At 42.4% G+C, this 20046-nt stretch overlaps 1 protein-coding gene across 3 annotated transcripts in view; it reads left to right on the forward strand.

Moving 5' to 3' along the window:
- LOC141133142 (inositol polyphosphate-5-phosphatase A-like) overlaps positions 1 to 19742 on the forward strand; it is an 84758-nt gene extending 65016 nt beyond the window's left edge. For all 3 annotated transcript variants that reach the window (XM_073622313.1, XM_073622312.1, XM_073622314.1), the window contains 8 exons: positions 2499 to 2577; positions 2667 to 2738; positions 5530 to 5604; positions 5711 to 5784; positions 5901 to 6012; positions 6093 to 6161; positions 6254 to 6310; positions 19564 to 19742. In XM_073622313.1, the coding sequence (XP_073478414.1) occupies positions 2499 to 2577; positions 2667 to 2738; positions 5530 to 5604; positions 5711 to 5784; positions 5901 to 6012; positions 6093 to 6161; positions 6254 to 6307 (535 nt within the window). In that variant the 3' untranslated portion in view covers positions 6308 to 6310; positions 19564 to 19742. The remainder of the gene's footprint in view (positions 1 to 2498; positions 2578 to 2666; positions 2739 to 5529; positions 5605 to 5710; positions 5785 to 5900; positions 6013 to 6092; positions 6162 to 6253; positions 6311 to 19563) is intronic.
- Positions 19743 to 20046: the final 304 nt, after the last annotated feature.

Genomic DNA, 20046 nt, shown 5'->3' on the forward strand with positions numbered 1-20046 from the left:
CCAGACACTGATAGAAGTCACAAGACTGTTATATACTGCTGATGAGAAAGGGTATTTGGCTTATAGTTTATTTAGTTTATATTTATTAAAATAATTGCATTTCCATGTTCTGTCTACTGTGGAAGATATAGTGAATGCAGGGTCCTGGGTTTAGTAACACTTTAAGGAGTTTGAATTGTAATAATTTTCTTTAATTTAAAGCATGCCACGTGCTTATGATTGTTGGGAGCCTAAATCAATCGAAGAATGTCAGGTCTTAGTGATGCCTCAGTCACTGAGAGGGCAGGACAGTTTTTGGTGTGGAGCTGTTGGCTCCAAGGACTTATGTAAATTTTGCAGCTCACCTAAAGCTACATTTGCTCGGGCATTTAGCCACTGGGTGAATCTCAGCTGTGGGTGATCGCTGGCTGTGCAAACAGACACAAATAGCTGCGGCCCCCCAACAGCCTGTCGTTACAGTGTAGGGGCTTATCAGCCGTTGCTATCTGCATATTAACTGTCAAACCCAAGTTGCACCTTGGCTATACACCCATGTGAATGTAGCCTAAATGTCCCTGTTGTTACACAGGATTTGATTTACCAAAATTTGAGAGTGCAAAATCTGGTGCAGCTGTGCATGGTAGCCGATCAGCTTCTAACTTCAGCTTGTTCAATTAAAGCGGACCTCCGCCGTTTTTTTTGCTTTTAATTTGTAATACAGTACAAATACTGCAGTTGCTGACTTTTAAAATATGGACACTTACCTGACCAGGGCGCCCGCAATGTCGGCACCCGAAGCCAATCTATACCTCAGCTGTCGGATGCTGCCACCGCCGCCATCCTCAGTAAGGGAATCAGGAAGTGAAGCCTTGCGGCTTCACTTCCTATTTCCTTACTGCGCATGCGCGACTCGCGCTGCTCTATCTCACTGGTCCTTGCTGGTTTCTGGGACTCGTGTGTCTCCCAGAATACAGCGGGGGGGGGAGTGGCGTAGATACCCGCGGGTGGCACCAGTATCTATGCCCGGAAGTGGGAGCAAAATACCTGTATTAGACTGGTATCTGCTCCCCCCTGAAAGGTGCCAAATGTGACACTGGTGACACTGGAGGGGGGGAGGAACCGGAAAAGCGGAAGTTCCATTTTTGGGTGGAACTCTGCTTTAAGCTTTGACATAAAAAAAAAACTGGAAGCTAATTGTTTTCTATGCAGAGCTGCACCAGATTTTGCACTCTCCAGTTTTGGTAAATCAACCGCACAGTGTCCTTACAACCAGGTCACCAGCTAAAAAAGTAACACTCCCTCTGCTTGAACCCTTAGCACTATAACACATTCTTATTGAAGATTTCCTTTCTTCTCATCTTGATAATGGCAGAATTTTCCATTTCTTGTTTGATCCTGATACAAATTGTTCATCAGGACAAATAGAAAGGGGGAATCTTCCCAAAAGGGACATGGACAACCATTTATAACCTGCCAGAAGTTCTAACCCTTCCCTATTACATCATATCCAAAATTTAAAAAAAATTTAATATAGATATACTTTACCACGTAATCCCTAACCCCTAAACTTTCCCCTGTTACTTACCTATTAAATCATCTCCAAAACTTTATCTTCTTCCTAAAACCTAAACCTAACTTATACCCCTTAATCCTTGATGTTAACATCAGCCTAACCCCCAAGTCCTGGCTTTAAACAAAGCCTTAAACAAAGCTGGTGTGTATTCATAAATCTTACCAGCTGTCACAAAGTATTTTTTAATTTAAGGAAAGGGCTACCCAAACATGTATGAGTACGCAAGCATGGGTGGTGATCTGCCATTTCGGTCACCCATTACGCGTTTCAACCATGCACATGCGCAGCCTCTCTTTTGAGATTTTCTGTTATGTACCATCCATCATGATTGTGGCAGACCTTGATCTACATTCTTGCAGAGCAGTAGTGTTGCTCATGTCATCTTTTGCATTTTCCATATGTGGAGAAAACAGACCAGATGAATGACATTACTGGCTGGATGACTCAATGCACAACTAAGTGGAGGCACTTGAGGGTGGGACCTCAAAACTAATTAAAATGGGAGGACACCGAATGGAGCAGAATGATTGGATTTCAATGGCCAATAATCTTGAGCTACAAACCCATTCATTGTAAATCATTTATAGATCTTACAAAGCGGCAAGGCTTGACAACTCCTGTGTTGATCGTGCCCGACTGCTGCAAAATGGCTAAAGCCTTACTGGTTTAGTGGTGGGAACTCAAGTCTAAACAAAACCATTTTTACAGTTTTGGACTAATCTGTTCCTGTTTTTAAAGTTGTAAATGCTGGTTGCATGAAATTTATATGATTTCCTAAACATAACATCCTGAAAAATTTATCTGCGACAATGCTGGTCAGTTTAGATACAAATATTGCTTTAATTGATGTTTTATTGTGGAGGAAACCAGCAAGACGCATGTGACAACTTTTCTTCTACGTCTCTCCTCTGTTCATGGCTTCAATTTTATTTAATTTCCTCCTCAGGTTACAGGATGGCTGCAATGTACCATTTTTCCTGTTTGGAGATTTTAATTTCCGTTTGAATTTAAAAAGCCTAATCCAGGTGTGTTGATCACATTGTATATTGTATTTTTGTATACTGTGTTCTGTGTGGGAAAATCAACTGTTGGCGTTTTGTGTTGGTTTCCGCAGGCTCAGGGCTGGTCCCCAAGTTTCACGGGAGAAACAAGCAAACAAACTGTACTATATGAACAAGATGGAGAGGTAATTCCCACTGACTGACTGACACTGTTTTATGCAATTGCCATTTTACTAACGAAGTCCTACTTCTGACCCACGTTCTGCTACAAACCACGCTGATCTCATCAACCTGAATCTGTACTTTACTGGACTATGTATACAAGCTAACATCTTTGTTGTTGCACTCTACTTCCTTTTCTTTCCCTAGTCCACTCTGTTCATAAGTTGTTCTCTTTACAAATGAAAGATTAAGGCTTGGTTCACACTGTAACCCGCTGCGGATCGCACAGGAGCGCTGTGCGTCCCTGTTCCCCGTTTCAGGGACGAATCAGGGACGATTCTATGCCTGAATTTGGCCCTGTAATGGAGCCAAAGACGCACAGCGTTTCTGTGCAGTGCACTCCGCAGCCGCAACGGAGAAATGTGACTGGATCCAGAGGGAGCCAGTCACATTCTCCTGCTATGCAAATTGGATGTGGGGAAACCCGCATCTAATTTGCATAGGTGTGAACCCGGCCTTAAAGGGTAAGTGAATGAAAGTAGCCAAATCCACATTTTAAATGGATATATGTTTGCTGTTTTACCTACTAAATGTTTTATATTTCTGTTCAGCCAGTCTTCTGATGTCCACACCTCTTGCTAAACTCTTGTCAGCAATTGCCGATATACATTGTCAACACTTGCTGTAGAGTGCACTAATATATTCCAAAAGATCGGTTGTATGGACTTCTTTTATACAAATAGGAGTTAGTTGTTTCAGAGTTTCTGTGGCTTTACCCAAACTAGGGCTATACCTCCCCATATGATTAAAGCCCAACTGAACTTTCAGATGCATCATAACATATGGTGCCGAGTAGACAGGTCTGATCCCTGCCAACAGCTACAGAGTTTGACCCTTGCTCTCTGTGTGAAAGCATCAGTCTCTTTGCAGATGTCTGATATGCCCTCTATATTGCAGACCAGAAGCTCTGGAATGAGCAAAGCTAATGCTCCCTACTGATTGGAGAGTCCAGTGAAAAAAAAAAAGGGGCATCAAAGAGGCGCTGGGACTTTGATATGAGTTTAAACAAGGTAGTGAGAGGGCAAGAAACATTTGAAGAGCCCACTGGCTTAGGTTAGGTTGCTCACAACAGGCAAGGCTACCCTACTGTGGGTACTCCAGCAGGTTACCAGGAAAAGACGTGCATATATGAAAAGAACGCCAGACCAAAAAATAAGAGTCCAAATTGATTTATTGATGTTGTTCTCCTTCAATATATGCACGTCTTTTACTGATTGGAGAGCTCTGACTCATCAGGGGGCATTATGGACCTCTGCAAAGAGACCATGGCTTCCACAGAGAGTAAGGGTTCTTCTCTACAGCATGCTGGCTAAACCTCGAGCAGCCCTGCTGGCCCCAATTTATTCGACCACAGTCAATCATTCAATAGATATTTGTCAAAGGTGCCTGCTGGAAAATGTTCAATCAAAAAGAGGCTGCACCGTGTCAGATAAACCAACTGTAAGACTTTGAACATATTTTGTTTTGATACATTATCCTTATCCTTCAGTAACAGATTGGCAGTCTCCTATTCCTTACATCTCTGACTTATGTAGCTTTACTTATAGATTTTTATGATTACTCTTGAATAATAGTTTTACCTGCTTCTCCCTTATAGATTTCCTTACCTGCCTCTTCTTGACCTTACTTGCCTTTTCTTCATTGGTAACCTGACCAGCCTTCCTTCTACACCACTGGTACTATTCTCTTCCCTTCTTTACTGATACAGATGTCTACCTTTTTACTGAGATACATACTTGTCCTCATCCCAATACTAAAAATCATTATATATTTTTAACTTCAATTTTCACTTCCCAGCATGGCCACAGGAGGAATCACTCACGTCTCTATAGGATACTGACCTTCCACAGAGAGTATCTGACATGCAGTTAAATTTCTATGAGCAATAATAAGCTGTACATTAGTGAGAGTTTCTAATAGCTGAATAATCACAGCTGAGCATATCACAAATGGTACTGGAATGTATTGTATTGCTTCCAAATAGCAGCTGAATGTAAACGAAACAATTGCCAGCAATCAAAAATTGAGAAAAAAACAGCGTGTGCCCCTCCCCCCCAATCCATACCGGGCCCTTCAGGTCTGGTATGGATCTTTAGGGGAACCCTATGCCAAAATTTAAACAAAATCTGAGCATGCAGCCTGGCATGCCATGAAAGGGTGGACGAGCAGGTGCCCCCCGAAACCATACCAAGCCATATGCCATCCACATGAAGGGGGGTGCTTTAGGGTATTGGGGCATGTTGATGAGGACAAAGGCCTCTTTCACACAACCCTGGCCAGTGGTTGTGGGGGTCTGCGGTGGGGGAATTATTGGAATCTAGAACCCCCCTTTAACAAGGGGGCTCCCAGATCCCGCCCCCCCCCCCATGTGAATGAGTATTCACCAAAAAAAAGTGTTGTGTAAATAACTATTTGGCGTGGGGTTTCCCTTAAAGCGGAATTCCACCCAAAAATGGAACTTCCGCTTATGCGGTTCCTCCTCATTTGCTTGTGTTCCTCGGTATCCACGGGATTTTCCTCAACGCCAAAGTTCAAAGGCACCTGTACTTTTTCTGACTTGCTTCTTCATTGTCCAGCTTTCCCATCCACAGAGAATAACAGAAAATACCGTAACATGGACAGTTCTGGCCTTCGTACTTATTGACTCATGAACTCTTCACTAATTGATCACTAAGTCCTTCAATCTTCACAGACTTTCCCTTTCCATCTCCCATTATTGACCTGTCTTGTCGCTGTCGCTTCCTCTCCCTTCAGGTTCAGCTTGTCATGAAGTGTAAAAGGTTTGAATATCAGGATGTGAAGATATTTCAGGATGACAGTGAACATATGGTAAGGCTTGTGTTATAGAAGCAGAATTTGGAGAACTGTGTTCAGTAACATGTACTATATACGTTTTATATAGATTTGCATTTTACCCAGCTGACTTTGTCCCTAGCTGCTGCGCTTTGACCATGAGCCAATCCCATTTCTGAATGAGCTGAATGAGGTCCAGATCACTTTCCCGCCCACGTAAGAAATCTTTCTCTGCAGTTGCCAGATGTCTTTTATTATGTGAAATAATACACAGTAAATGTTTGTGTTATTGGTTCTTGGAACACTGATATTGTGCTGTATTTTTATCCCAGTTACCCGTTCAGTGAAAATGTTACAGAACCTGCAGAGTTCATGGGTACACGATGTCCAGCATGGTGTGACCGCGTCTTGATGTCTCACAATGGCCGGGCTCTAATTCAGAAGGTTAGTGATGTGTCTAGTTTCTTCTCTGTTGCCCTCAGAGCTCTTCCCCCTGCTCCTACTCACTCTTCTCTTCTCTGCAGGTTAAGGAGGGGGAAGACTGTGTTAAGTATCAGCGGATTGGAGGAGACGTCTGTATGGGCGATCACAAGGTGAGAGATAAATGAAATGAAACTGTAATTGATATGTCATGGCATGTATAGTGCCTCAAATACACTAATGGGCTCTTCATCCATCTCTCTAGCCTGTGTATCTCTACTTTGAGATGGAGTCACCATTGGAACTGCCTGACAACTGACAGGTAATACCTAAAGTAATACTAAAGTCTCCATTTTTTTTTTGTTTAAAAATAACAAACATGTCATACTTACCTGCTCTATGTAGTGGTTTTGCACAGAGCAGCCCAGATCCTCCTTTTCTGCCTGCTATGGGGGCACCCGAGCCACTACGCTGTGTGTCCATTCAGACACAGAGCCACATCTCGGCTCCGCCCTGCCCCCTATCTCTCTTCATTGTGGCCAATGGCGCCATCTGCTCTCTCAGCCAATGAGCAGGGAGAGTGCCCGGACAGACAAGGCTCTTGTGCAGCATCGCTGGATTGGGACAGGGCTCAGGTAATTATGGGGGGGGGGGCGCTTCTGCACACAGAAGGTTTTTTATCCTAATGCAGAGAATGCATAAGATAAAAAAACCTCCTGCCTTTAGAACCACTTTAACACTTTTCACGATAAACCTAACATACAAATGCTCCTATGAAACGATAATCTCAGGTTACATAGTACATAGTTACATAGTAGATGAGGTTGAAAAAAGACACAAGTCCATCAACTCCAACCTATGTGTGTGATTATATGTCAGTATTACATTGTATATCCCTGTATGTTGCGGTCGTTCAGGTGCTTATCTAATAGTTTCTTGAAACTATCGATGCTCCCTGCTGAGACCACAGCCTGTGGAAGGGAATTCCACATCTTTGCCGCTTTTGCAGTAAAGACCCCTCTACGTAGTTTAAGGTTAAACCTCTTTTCTTCTAATTTTAATGAGTGGCCACGAGTCTTGTTAACCTCCCTTTTGCAAAAAAGTTTTATACCTATTGTCGGGTCACCAGTATGGTATTTGTATATTGAAATCATATCCCCTCTCAAGTGTCTCTTCTCCAGAGAGAATAAGTTCAGTGCTCGCAACCTTTCCTCATAACTAATATCCTCCAGACCCTTTATTAGCTTTGTTGCCCTTCTCTGTACTCGCTCCATTTCCAGTAAATCCTTCCTGAGGACTGGTGCCCAGAACTGGACACCATACTGCGGCTGGACCAGAGTCTTGTAGAGTGGGAGAATTATCGTTTTATCTCTGGAATTAATCCCCTTTTTAATGCATGCCAATATTCTGTTTGCTTTGTTAGCAGCAGCTTGGCATTGCATGCCATTGCTGAGCCTATCATCTACTAGGACCCCCAGGTCCTTTTCCATCCTTGATTCCCCCAGAGGTTCTCCCCCCAGTGTATAGATTGCATTTATATTTTTGCCACCCAAATGCATTATTTTACATTTTTCTACATTGAACCTCATTTGCCATGTAGTTGCCCACTCCATTAATTTGTTCAGATCTTTTTGCAAGGTTTCCACATCCTGTGGAGAAGTTAGTGCCCTGCTTAGCTTAGTATTATCCGCAAATACAGAGATTGAACGGTTTACCCCATCCTCCACGACGTTTATGAACAAATTAAACAGGATTGGTCCCAGCATAGTAACTTGGGGGACCCCACTACCCACCCCTGACCATTCCGAGTACTCCCCATTTATCACCACCCTCTGAACTCGCCCTTGTAGCCAGTTTTCAATCCATGTACTCACCCTATGGTCCATGCCAACGGACCTTACTTTGTACAGTAAACGTTTATGGGGAACCGTGTCAAATGCTTTTGCAAAATCCAGATACACCACATCTACGGGACTTCCTTTATCTAGATGGCAGCTCACCTCCTCATAGAAGGTTAATATATTGGTTTGGTAAGAACGATTCTTCATGAATCCATGCTGATTACTGCTAATGATAACGTTCTCATTAATAAAATCTTGTATATAGTCCCTTATCACCCCCTCCAAGAGTTTACATACTATTGATGTTAAGCTTACTGGTCTGTAATTCCCAGGGATATATTTTGGGCCCTTTTTAAATATTGGTGCTACATTGGCTTTACTCCAATCTGCTGGTACCATTCCAGTCAGTAGACTGTCAGTAAAAATTAGGAGCAATGGTCTGGCAATTACTTGACTGAGTTCCCTAAGTACCCTTGGGTGCAAGCCATCTGGTCCAGGTGATTTATTAATGTTAAGTTTCCCAAGTCTAATTTTAATTCTGTCCTCTGTTAACCATGGAGGTGCTTCCTGTGATGTATCACGAGGATAAACACTGCAGTTTTGGTTACTGAAGCCCCCCGATTCCCCCGTGAAGACTGAGTAGAAGAATAGATTCAATACCTTTGCCATCTCCCCATCCTTTGTAACCAGATGTCCTTCCTCATTCTTTATGGAGCCAGTATGGTCTGTCCTCCCTTTTTTACTGTTTATATACTTAAAGAATTTCTTGGGATTTTTGCTCTCCTCCGCTATGTGTCTTTCGTGTTCTATCTTACCCGTCTTTATTACACCCTTACATTTCTTGTTGCATTTTTTATAAAGTCTGAATGCTGATGATGATCCCTCAACCTTGTATTTTTTGCTTTTATATGCATATTTACATTGGAGTTAAGCCATCCAGGACTTTTGTTCACTCTTTTAAATGTATTACCCACTGGGATGCACTGGCTAATGCCCTTATTTAATATGCTCTTAAAGCAAACCCATCTCTACTCTGTTTTTTTTGTTCCTAAGATTTTATCCCAATTTATGCCTTCTAGCAAGGATTGTAGTTTGGGGAAGTGGCTCTTTTAAAATTCGGTGTCTTTGTATTCCCCTTATGTTTCCTATTTGTGTGATTTATACTGAAGCCAATTGACCTTTGATCGCTTTTACCTACATTGCCCCATATTTCCACATCCGTGATCAGGTCTGTATTGTTGATAATCAGTAGATCCAGTAATGTTTTATTTCTAGTTAGTGCGTCTACCATCTGACCCATAAAATTATCCTGCAAGACATTTAGGAACAGGCAGGCCTTAGATGAATGCGCGGTTCCCTCCGCCCAGTCTATGTCTGGATAATTAAAATCCCCCATTATGATAACACTTCCCATCCTTGCTGCTAATCCAAATTGTGATAGGAGATCTGTCTCCCCTCCTTCCCTCAGGTTGGGGGGCCTATAGCATACTCCCAGTATTATTTCCCCTTAGCTTCATCCCTTTGGAGCTCTACCCATAAGGATTCCACCTCCCCCCCAGCTCCCTTAGTGATGTCATCACTCACATTCACTTGTACATTATTCTTGAAATATAGGCATACCCCTCCCCCTTTTTTACCCTCTCTATCTCTTTGATAAAGGGTATACCCTTGAATTTTGCCAGCCAATCATGAGAGCTGTTGAACCTTGTCTCTGAAATTCCCACAAAATCCAAATCCTCCTCGTACAACAGTATCTCTAGTTCACCCATCTTGTCCGCCAGGCTCCTGGCATTGGTGAACATGCCACATAGTTTAGACCGGTCGCATATTATCCTCTTATTGGGTGTTGCGAGATTGCAACTAGGACTTGCTACTATACTTACCTTGGGTTTATGTGCTTTGTTCAACCTACCACTAATGCCCCCAATACTACTCTCTGGAATATGTTCCACGCTGACTATCTCTACCTCTGGACCCTCCCCCCCATCGCTTAGTTTAAAAACCCCTCTAACTTTTTGGCTATCTTCATTCCCAGCTGGTCGGCACCCTCCTCATTTAGGTGCAGTCCACCCCTTCTATAGTACTGGTTATCGACTGAGAAGTCGGCCCAGTCCTCCAGGAACCCAAACCCCTCCTTACTACACCAGCTCTTCAACCACTTGTTTACTTCCATAATCTCCCTCTGCCTTTCTGGTGTGGCTCAATGTACCAATAGTATTCCTGAGAATACTACCTTGGAGGTCCTTTTCCTCAATTTAACTCCCAAGTCCCTAAAATCGTTCTTTAGGACACTCCATCTGCCTCTGACTTTGTCATTGGTGCCAACGTGCACCATGACAGCTGGGTCTTCCACAGCCCCTCCCAGTAATCTGTCTACCAAATCCATGATGTGCCGAACCCGAGCGCCCGGTAGACAACATACAGTTAGGCGCTTCAGGTCTTTGTTACAGATTGGCCTCTCTGTCCTTCTAATACCCTGTACACACAGTCGGACATTGATCGGACATTCCGACAACAAAATCCATGGATTTTTTCCGACGGATGTTAGCTCAAACTTGTCTTGCGTACACAAGGTCACACAAAGTTGTCAGAAAATCCGATCGTTCTGAACGCAGTGACGTAAAACACGTACGTCAGGACTATAAACGGGGCAGTAGCCAATAGCTTTCATTTCTTAATTTATACTGAGCATGTGCGTCGGATTTGTGTACACGCGATCGGAATTTCCGACAACGGATTTTTTTGCCGGAAAATTATATAGCTAGCTCTCAAACTTTGTGTGTTGGAAATTCCTATGTAAAATGTGTGATGGAGCCTACACGTGGTCAGAATTTCCGACAACAAGGTCCTATCACACATTCTCCATCGGAAAATCCTATCGTGTGTACAGGGCATACGAATTGAGTCCCCTACCACCAATCTGTCTTTCCTTTCCCTTCGCTTCCCCCCCCCCACTCTCACTGGAGGAGTTCTTCCCCTGGCAGCTAGGAGAGTCCCTCAGCTCCAGTAGTGCTGGTCCCTGACTGGTTTGACCAATGTCACTCAATGGAGCATACTTATTGGGATGCTCCAGCCCTGGATTGGCCTCCCCCTCTACTCTTCCTGACTGTCACCCATCTACTCTTTCCTAGTGCCTGCACCTCTTTGTCTCCACCCGCCTCTGTGCTGGCCCCTGCCAGCACCTGCCGTGTACGTTCCTGGCTCTCCTTTAGTATAGAGGGACTTCTCAGTGCTGACAGTTGCTTCCCCAGATTCAGAACCTGGGCTTCCAGGGAAACAATGCGCTTACATTTTCCACAGCAGTATTCACCCTTGATCGGATGATCAAGGAACGCATACATGCCGCAAAATGTACAACGAGTTGCCTCTCTACACCCGCCGGGCATCGTACCTATTAAATGTAATGAGGATTGGGGATTATACCCTGTCCAAATTACCTAACAACTAGCTTCCTGACACTAATACTCAAGACAATACCTAGGTACTCAACAAGACAATACCCAGGTACTCAACAAGACATTACCCATGCCCTCAACAAGACATTACCCATGCCCTCAACAAGACAATACCTGTGCACTCCCAGAACTACGTGCACTCACAATACACAAGTACACAATACACAAGTACTAATGATCCACACACTACTCAAACACTCACACTACACAGGTACTTTGACCCCTGTTATAACCTATAAGGTTATATAGGCCCCAAGCACCTGTGACCAATTAACCACTCTCCTTAATTAGTAGGCTGAAGGAAAAAAAAAAAGCTGTTTTAAAAGTGTCAGAAAAATATGTAAAAAGCTACAAGGAAAAGTCCCAAAAAAAACCTAAAAATGCAACCCAGCAATCACCAGCAGTCAAAAAGCAAGACTTGTTCACACTCCACTCAAGGTCCCCACTGTTTAGCTTCCAACCAGCAGTCCGGTCTGTGACAGCCAACAGATTTTCCTTTTTTTTCTCCCGAATTGCAAAGAAAGGAAGAATGTGATTGGTTGCTATGAGCAACACAAATTAATGTACTTATTTTCTTGCAGCTGGAGATAATTAAGGCCCAGTGTCATCTACTACATATATAGGTTTCTGCTTAAAGAGTAAGTAAACCCTGATGGGTTTTACTTCCTCTTTTGTTTCCAGCAAACCCTGCAAAGTAAAAGTATAATGGACTAGTATGCAGCTTACGGCACGGAGGTCCGTTTCTTCACAGCGCATGTGCCAATGACATCATCGGTGCACTACAAGGTAAATATCTCCTAAACGGCGCACGTTTAAGAGATATTTCCAATACCTATAGGTAAGCTTTGTTCTAGGTTTACCCATAGGTAAAATTCACAATCGGGGGTGTACAACCACTTTAAAACATATATAAACCAAAACACAATAACTTAATATATAGCAGCTTACCAGACCTTAGCTAGTGGTGGCTTCTTTAGTCTTTTTTTATTTTTTTTAATTTGAGGCTGGTTTTCCTTTCATTTCATCTGTTGATCCTGCCAAAAAGTATGTTATTTTTTTTTAGCTTACATTAACAGACCAAGCTGTCCAGCAAAAGTGGCAGTTAGAAGGTTTGGACAAACCATTTAACACTGACAGGACAGGTTACAATGTTCACAATGTATTAATTTAGCTAACCCCAAGAGAAAAAAATACTTTTGTAACTTTTTAGAAAGAGTAAGGCCTCTTTCACATGAACGATCCGTTCAGGTCCGCCTGTCAGTTTTTTAGGCGGACCTGAGCGGACCCTCCATAGACCTAGTCCGCTGACATCCGAAAAAGTGTAACGGAGGACAAACCTACTTTTTCATCAGTTTTTGGATCGGATCGGGTGACGACGGACTCTACAGTCATCATCCGATCCCCCATAGGGGAGAGCGGCACTGTGACAGGTCCGTCTCTGCACAGTGTGCAGCGATGGACCTTTTATCTGCCTGCTCAGCGGGGAACCATTGAGCGATCCTCCGCTGAGCAATCGGTTGTTCACGGGGCGGATCATCTCGGATCCATCCCGTGTGAAAAGACCCTAAGGCTTCAATTTTTTAGTCACTTATGTAAAGGCCATCTACATTCTCTAGTTCATGTAACACAACCTCTGCATGGGGTGACAATGATGCTGCCAAGGGTGGCTACACTGCTCCTCCGTAGATAAGTGGAAGAGTGAATGTAAGCACCCTAAAATAGGAAGTGTCTTACTGGTCAGATAACCAAATTAAAATAAAGGAAAAGGGACACAAAAAAAAACTAATGCAGCCACCAAATCTAAGGACTGGTAAGCTGCAATATTTAAACTTTTTTGTTTTTTTGGGGGTTTAGATATGCTTTTATTTACTTTGTGCCTATCACAATACTAATTTCACTATGTTGAGATGCCATCATGTCAATATGGACCCAAATCTCAGAGGAATGTTTCCAACACCTTTTTGAATCTATGCCACAAAGAATTAAGGCAGTTATGAAGGCAAAAGGGGGTCCAACCCAGTACTAGCAAGGTGTACCTAATAAAGTAGCCGGTGAGTGTATATTCTCGGCATAGTGCCAGTGGAGCAGGATGAAGAACTCCCTTGTGCATGTGCAGGAGTAATGTTGTCTCTGCTGGCCAATCAAAAGGCAGAAAAACTGGTACCCAGAAGAATCCTGGTTGGCTGGCAAGAGATCCAATGATTGCCGGGACACAGGTGTGAGCATTCTGGGGACTTTGGTTCCCTTTTTTAAAACATTTTTTATTATAGAGACCTGCTCTGAGCTATAAAGAATTCAGAGTGCTACCACTGTCAAAATACCTTGCCCCCCCTTCCCCATAGAGTTCTTTTGCACAATTTAGCCACAAATGTCCTCTGGGGGAACCTCTGGGGGAATCTTGGATGGAAAAGGACCTAGGGGTTCATAAACGTCGTGGAGGATGGGGTAAACCGTTCAATCTCTGTATTTGCGGATAATACTAAGCTAAGCAGGGCAATAACTTCTCCGCAGGATGTGGAAACCTTGCAAAAAGATCTGAACAAATTAATGGAGTGGGCAACTACATGGCAAATGAGGTTCAATGTAGAAAAATGTAAAATAATGCATTTGGGTGGCAAAAACATAAATGCAATCTATACACTGGGGGGAGAACCTCTGAGGGAATCAATGATGGAAAAGGACCTGGGGGTCCTAGTAGATGATAGGCTCAGCAATGGCATGCAATGCCAAGCTGCTGCTAACAAAGCAAACAGAATATTGGCATGCATTAAAAAGGGGATTAACTCCAGAGATAAAATGATAATTCTCCCGCTCTACAAGACTCTGGTCCGGCCGCACCTGGAGTATGCCATCCAGTTCTGGGCACCGGTCCTCAGGAAGGATGTGCTGGAACTGGAGAGAGTCCAGAAAAGGGCAACAAAGCTAATAAAGGGACTGGAGGACCTTAGTTATAAAGAAAGGCTGCGAGTACTGAACTTATTCTCTCTGGAGAAGAGACGCTTGAGAGGGGATATGATTTCAATTTACAAATACTGTACTGGTGACCCCACAATAGGGATAAAACTTTTCCATTAAAAGGAATTTAAAAAGACACTTGGCCATTCACTAAAATTAGAAGAGAAGCAGTTTAACATTAAACTATAGAGGGTACTTTACTGTAATGCCCTGTACAAATGGTCGGACTTTCCGACGGAATATGTGCGATCAGAGCTTGTTGTCGGAAATTGCGACCGTGTGTAGGCTCCATCGGAATTTCCGACACACAAAGTTTGAGAGCAGGCTATAAAATTTTCCGACAACAAAATCCGTTCGCGTAAATTCCGACCATGTGTGGACAATTCCGACGCACAAAGTGCCACGCATGCTCAGAATAAATTAAGAGACGAAAGCTATTGGCTACTGCCCCGTTTATAGTCCCGACGTACGTGTTTTACGTCACCGCGTTCAGAACGATCGGATTTTCCGACAACTTTGTGTGACCGTGTCTATGCAAGACAAGTTTGAGCCAACATCCGTCGGAAAAAATCCATGGATTTTGTTGTCGGAATGTTCAATCAATGTCCGATCGTGTGTACAGGGCATTAGAGCGGCAAGGACGTGGAATTCTCTTCCACAGGCAGTGGTTTCAGTGGGGGGCATTGATAATTTCAAAAAACTAATAGATAGGTACCTGAATGACCACAACATACAGGGATATACAATGTAATACTGACATATAATCACACACATAGGTTGGACTTGATGGACTTGTGTCTTTTTTCAACCTCAACTACTATGTAACTATGTCCAGAGGTGGCCAGTAGAAGAAAAAAAAATCACAATAATGATCTTATCTACTTGGGGGGCCTGCTGTGTCTAAATGTATCCCCATTATCTTTTATTTGCAATCCCTCATTTGCTCCAAAATATGAATCACCTAGTACCTTTAGTCGCTGGATTAAAGGGGTTGTAAACCCTCATGTTTTTTCACCTTAATGCTTCCTATGCATTAAGGTTTTACCTTGTTAATAAGTCTAGAAAAAAATTAACAGACAGCAGCTTATCTTTTTAATGAACCACTGTTACTATGAATTTACTGTTCATGTGCATACGTTGAATACATGCTTATACAATTTTGGTATTGTCTTTTATATGAAAATCCTAATAAAAAAAATAGTTGACCAAGAAAAAATATTGACATATGTACATTCTGAAGCTTGGTGCTGCCCCCTAACCTGGCTGCCCCACACGTGCTAGTATGGTCCTTTGCTTATAGCATATCCAGCATAAGGGTGGAGGTGTACCTAGGCCTTCTTGCCCACAGGAGACGTCTTTAATCTAAGTAATTTATGTGTATCGATCTTGTGATGGGAGCAATCAGAAAGTTGTAATTCACCAGTTTCGAACCAGCACTGTGTGAATCACACTGTCCATATCTCCTACTCGTCAATTTATTGAGGTATGGATCTGGGCTGGACTTCAGCCCTTGGGCAGTCAACCCTGGGGGGGTGTTCCCTTCATTGCCCACAGGATGGTTCTGTGTTTCAAAGTGAATAGGGTTAAATGGGCCATGAATGGTTCTGATGGTTGAGCCAAAGATAGGATTTTCCTTGTCAAAAGAAGTTTATTGAGTATACAATGTTATAAAGATACATAAAGTAAGTTTACAAGGATCTATAAAGTAAGCTCATTGTTTTACAGTAGGGTTTATATAGGTAAATATCATGAAATTTCAAATATTAAACATTGGGTTCACGTAAACCTAAATTAAAGATATATATCATTTCCTTAGTTACTTTTGTAGGTATTTAAATGATTTATACCTACTATACATATTGTTTACAAGTAGAGTGTATATAGGTCAAATAAATTCTGATAATGAGCTTTAATCGTAAGGTGGAGAAAAGGAAAGAGAAAGAAGAAAAAGGGTAGAAAGGTAGAGGTATGGTCCACAAGGTTGTCCCGCTCGTCAGTTTATTATTCTTTTTAGTTCTCTTTGAAGCCTTAGAATGGGTGTCTCTGTAAGTCATTTAATCTGTTACCATGGCAACAGGACAGAGTCATTGAAGTTTGACAGGAACTGTTGTTTTATCCAAGGATGCCAAAGTTTTTCAAATTTTGGAATTTGATTTTGATCGATGGCTACCATCTTAGCATGGGACATTGTATTATTCATTCTGTGAATTGTTTCTGCTAGTACCAATGTAGGAGATTTCCATGCCTTGGCCACTGTTTGTTTTGCAGCCGTTATTAGTTGGATCATTAGTTTGAATTGAGAGAGTGTTAACCATTCCGGTTTTAGATTAAGTAAAGTTAAATATGGATCTGGTTGTATTATTTTTTTAAATATTTTAGATGCAATCATGAAGACTTCCTTCCAGAAGGTTTGTATTACTGGGCACGTCCACCATATGTGTAAATATGTGCCTATTTCTGGGCATCCTCGAAAACAAAGAGCTGAGGTATTAGATGAATATTTTGCCACTCTAGCGGGTACAAGGTACCAGCGAGTTAGGACTTTATAATTTGTCTCCAGTGCTAAGATGTTGGGTGAAGATGACTTAGATGTGAGCCATATGTTAGACCAGTCCGTGTCTTCTAAAGTTCGTCCCAGGTCCTCCTCCCACCTCTGAACGTAAGAGGGTCTATTAAGATTTGCTACTCCATATAATTGATTATAAAGTGATGAAATTGTACCTTTAGCAAATGGATCTTTTGTACAGATTGATTCAAAAATGGATAATTGGGATAATGGTGTATCCCCCTTTAGGAATGGTGTATAGAAATTTTTGATTTGGAGATATCTAAATATCTCAGAGTTTGGTAGATCATATTTTTCTCTAAGCGATGGGAATGAAAGGAATGATTTAGATGCTATGAAGTCATTTAGTGTCTGAATGCCTGATGTTGTCCAAGCTTTAAAAGAATTTGGGTAGATCCATGCCGGATCAAAGATAGGATTTTCAACACAAGTGCTTCAGTCCAATCGCAACAAGACCAATTACCGCTTGGCTCCCATGATCAGGCTCCATATAACGGTTTTGTGGATTTCTCTTGGATTCTATATACACTACACAAACCATTTTTTTGCAACTGCTAGATCTTTCCTTGAAGTCTTCTGGCAGGGGACAGTTTTATTGGCACTTAGGTGTCACTTCTGGTCTAGAGCTTGCTCTGTCCTTTTCAAATTCTAATTGAGGAACATCTGTCTATGATTGAGTACTGATTAAGGCAGGGGTCCCAAACTGGTGGCCCTCCAGCTGTTGTGAAACTACAAGTCCCATGAGGCATTGCAAGACTGACAGTTACAAGCATGACTCCCACAGGCAGAGGCATGATGGAACTTGTAGTTTTGCAACAGCTGGAGGGCTGCCAGTTTGAGACCACTGGATTAAGGGAATACAGTATCTTTAGTTCCACTGAATTAAACTACAGTGGGGCAAAAAAGTATTTAGTCAGCCATCAATTGTGCAAGTTCTCCCACTTAAAAAGATGAGAGAGGCCTGTAATTGTCATCATAGGTATACCTCAACTATGAGAGACAAAATGTGGAAACAAATCCAGACAATCACATTGTCTGATTTTTGAAAGAATTTATTTGCAAATTATGGTGGAAAATAAGTATTTTTTCAATATCAAAAGTTCATCTCAATACTTTGTTATATATCCTTTGTTGGCAATGACAGAGGTCAAACGTTTTCTGTAAGTCTTCACAAGGTTGTCACACACTGTTGCTGGTATGTTGGCCCATTCCTCCATGCAGATCTCCTCTAGAGTAGTGATGTTTTGGGGCTGTCGCTGGGCAACACGGACTTTCAACTCCCTCCAAAGGTTTTCTATGGGGTAGAGATCTGGAGACTGGCTAGGCCACTGCAGGACCTTGAAATGCTTCTTACGAAGCCACTCCTTCGTTGCCCGGGTGGTGTGTTTGGGATCATTGTCATACCGAAAGACCCAGCCACGTTTCATCTTCAATGCCCTTGCTGATGGTAGGAGGTTTGCACTCAAAATCTCACGATACATGGCCCCATTCATTCTTTCATGTACACAGATCAGTCATCCTGTTCCCTTTGAAGAGAAACAGCCCCAAAGCATGATGTTGCCACCCCCATGCTTCACAGTAGGTATGGTGTTCTTTGGTTGCAATTCTGCATTCTCTCTCCTCCAAACACGACGAGTTGTGTTTCTACCAAACAGTTCTACTTTGGTTTCATCTGACCATATAACATTCTCCCAATCCTTACCTGGATCATCCAAATGCTCTCTAGCAAACCTCAGATGGGCCTGGACATGTACTGGCTTAAGCAGGGGGACACGTCTGGCACTGCAGGATCTGAGTCCCTGGCGGCGTAGTGTGTTACTGATGGTAGCCTTTGTTATGTTGGTCCCAGCTCTCTGCAGGTCATTCACTAGGTCCCCCTGTGAGGTTCCGGGATTTTTGCTCACCGTTCTCGTGATCATTTTGACCACACGAGGTGAGATCTTGTATGGAGCCCCAGATCGAGGGAGATTATCAGTGGTCTTATATGTCTTCCATTTTCTAAATATTGCTCCCACAGTTGATTTCTTCACACCAAGCTGCTTGCCTATTGCAGATTCAGTCTTCCCAGCCTGGTGCAGGTCTACAATTTTGTTTCTGGTGTCCTTCGACAGCTCTTTGGTCTTCACCATAGTGGAGTTTGGAGTGTGACTGTTTGAGGTTGTGGACAGGTGTCTTTTATACTGATAACAAGTTCAAACAGGTTCCATTAATACAGGTAATGAGTGGAGGACAGAGGAGCCTCTTAAAGAAGAAGATACAGGTCTGTGAGAGCCAGAAATGTTGCTTGTTTGTAGGTGACCAAAAACTTATTTTCCACCATAATTTGCAAATAAATTCTTTCAAAAATCAGCCAATGTGATTGTCTGGATTTGTTTCCACATTTTGTCCCTGATATTTGAGGTATACCTATGATGACAATTACAGGCCTCTCTCATCTTTTTAAGTGGGAGAACTTGCACAAATGGTGGCTGACTAAATACTTTTTTGCCCCACTGTACATCTACAATCATACTTCTTCTACAGATCACGTCATATCTCAGCTATTGGCAAAACTAAAGTACTTTTACATTTATGTTACAGATCTCTGTCTGTATTACCCATAGCAACCAATCAGATCCTACTTCTCATAATTCTAGTGCAGTATTCCTGCCATACATATTCCTGAGAACAAGTGTCCAACTGATTGTGAAAAATCTGTTTTGGGTGGACAGTGAATTCACCAACAGGAAAATGACCACCTTTTATTTTCTCTTTACAGACAGACAACTGGATCACACTACAGATAAATGACATCGCAGTTCGCTGCATCAGATAACTTTTTATATATGTTACCGCCAGGGGTAACTTTGTTTAGGGATATCTTTTACGATCATTGATATTTATAATATTGTTTTGTTTTATTTAAAATACAATTTGTATAAAGTGCTCTTACTGTAAGCATTTCTCTTTGTGGGTTTTATTTAAAGTGGAACTCCAGGCAGACATACATATAATGGGACCATTTTACCTGCCAAATGTCAATCCAGTTCTGAGAGGTTCAAAGCTCTGCCATATAGTACAGCCCTGTCTGGCCAGGGAAGAGACCTGATTTATATCTGCCGCAGTTCAGTAACGCTTATAGGTCTTGTACAACCAAGGGCTGTAACCGGACAGTCAAAGGTGAAGCAGCAGGTTGATGAGCTCATCTGTCACTTGGCTCTCTTCTCCTATCAGCATGCTTCATTGCACTGCTTCCCCTCCC

Source organism: Aquarana catesbeiana, linkage group LG03, assembly GCF_042186555.1.
Source record: "Aquarana catesbeiana isolate 2022-GZ linkage group LG03, ASM4218655v1, whole genome shotgun sequence".
Classification (NCBI taxonomy): domain Eukaryota; kingdom Metazoa; phylum Chordata; class Amphibia; order Anura; family Ranidae; genus Aquarana; species Aquarana catesbeiana.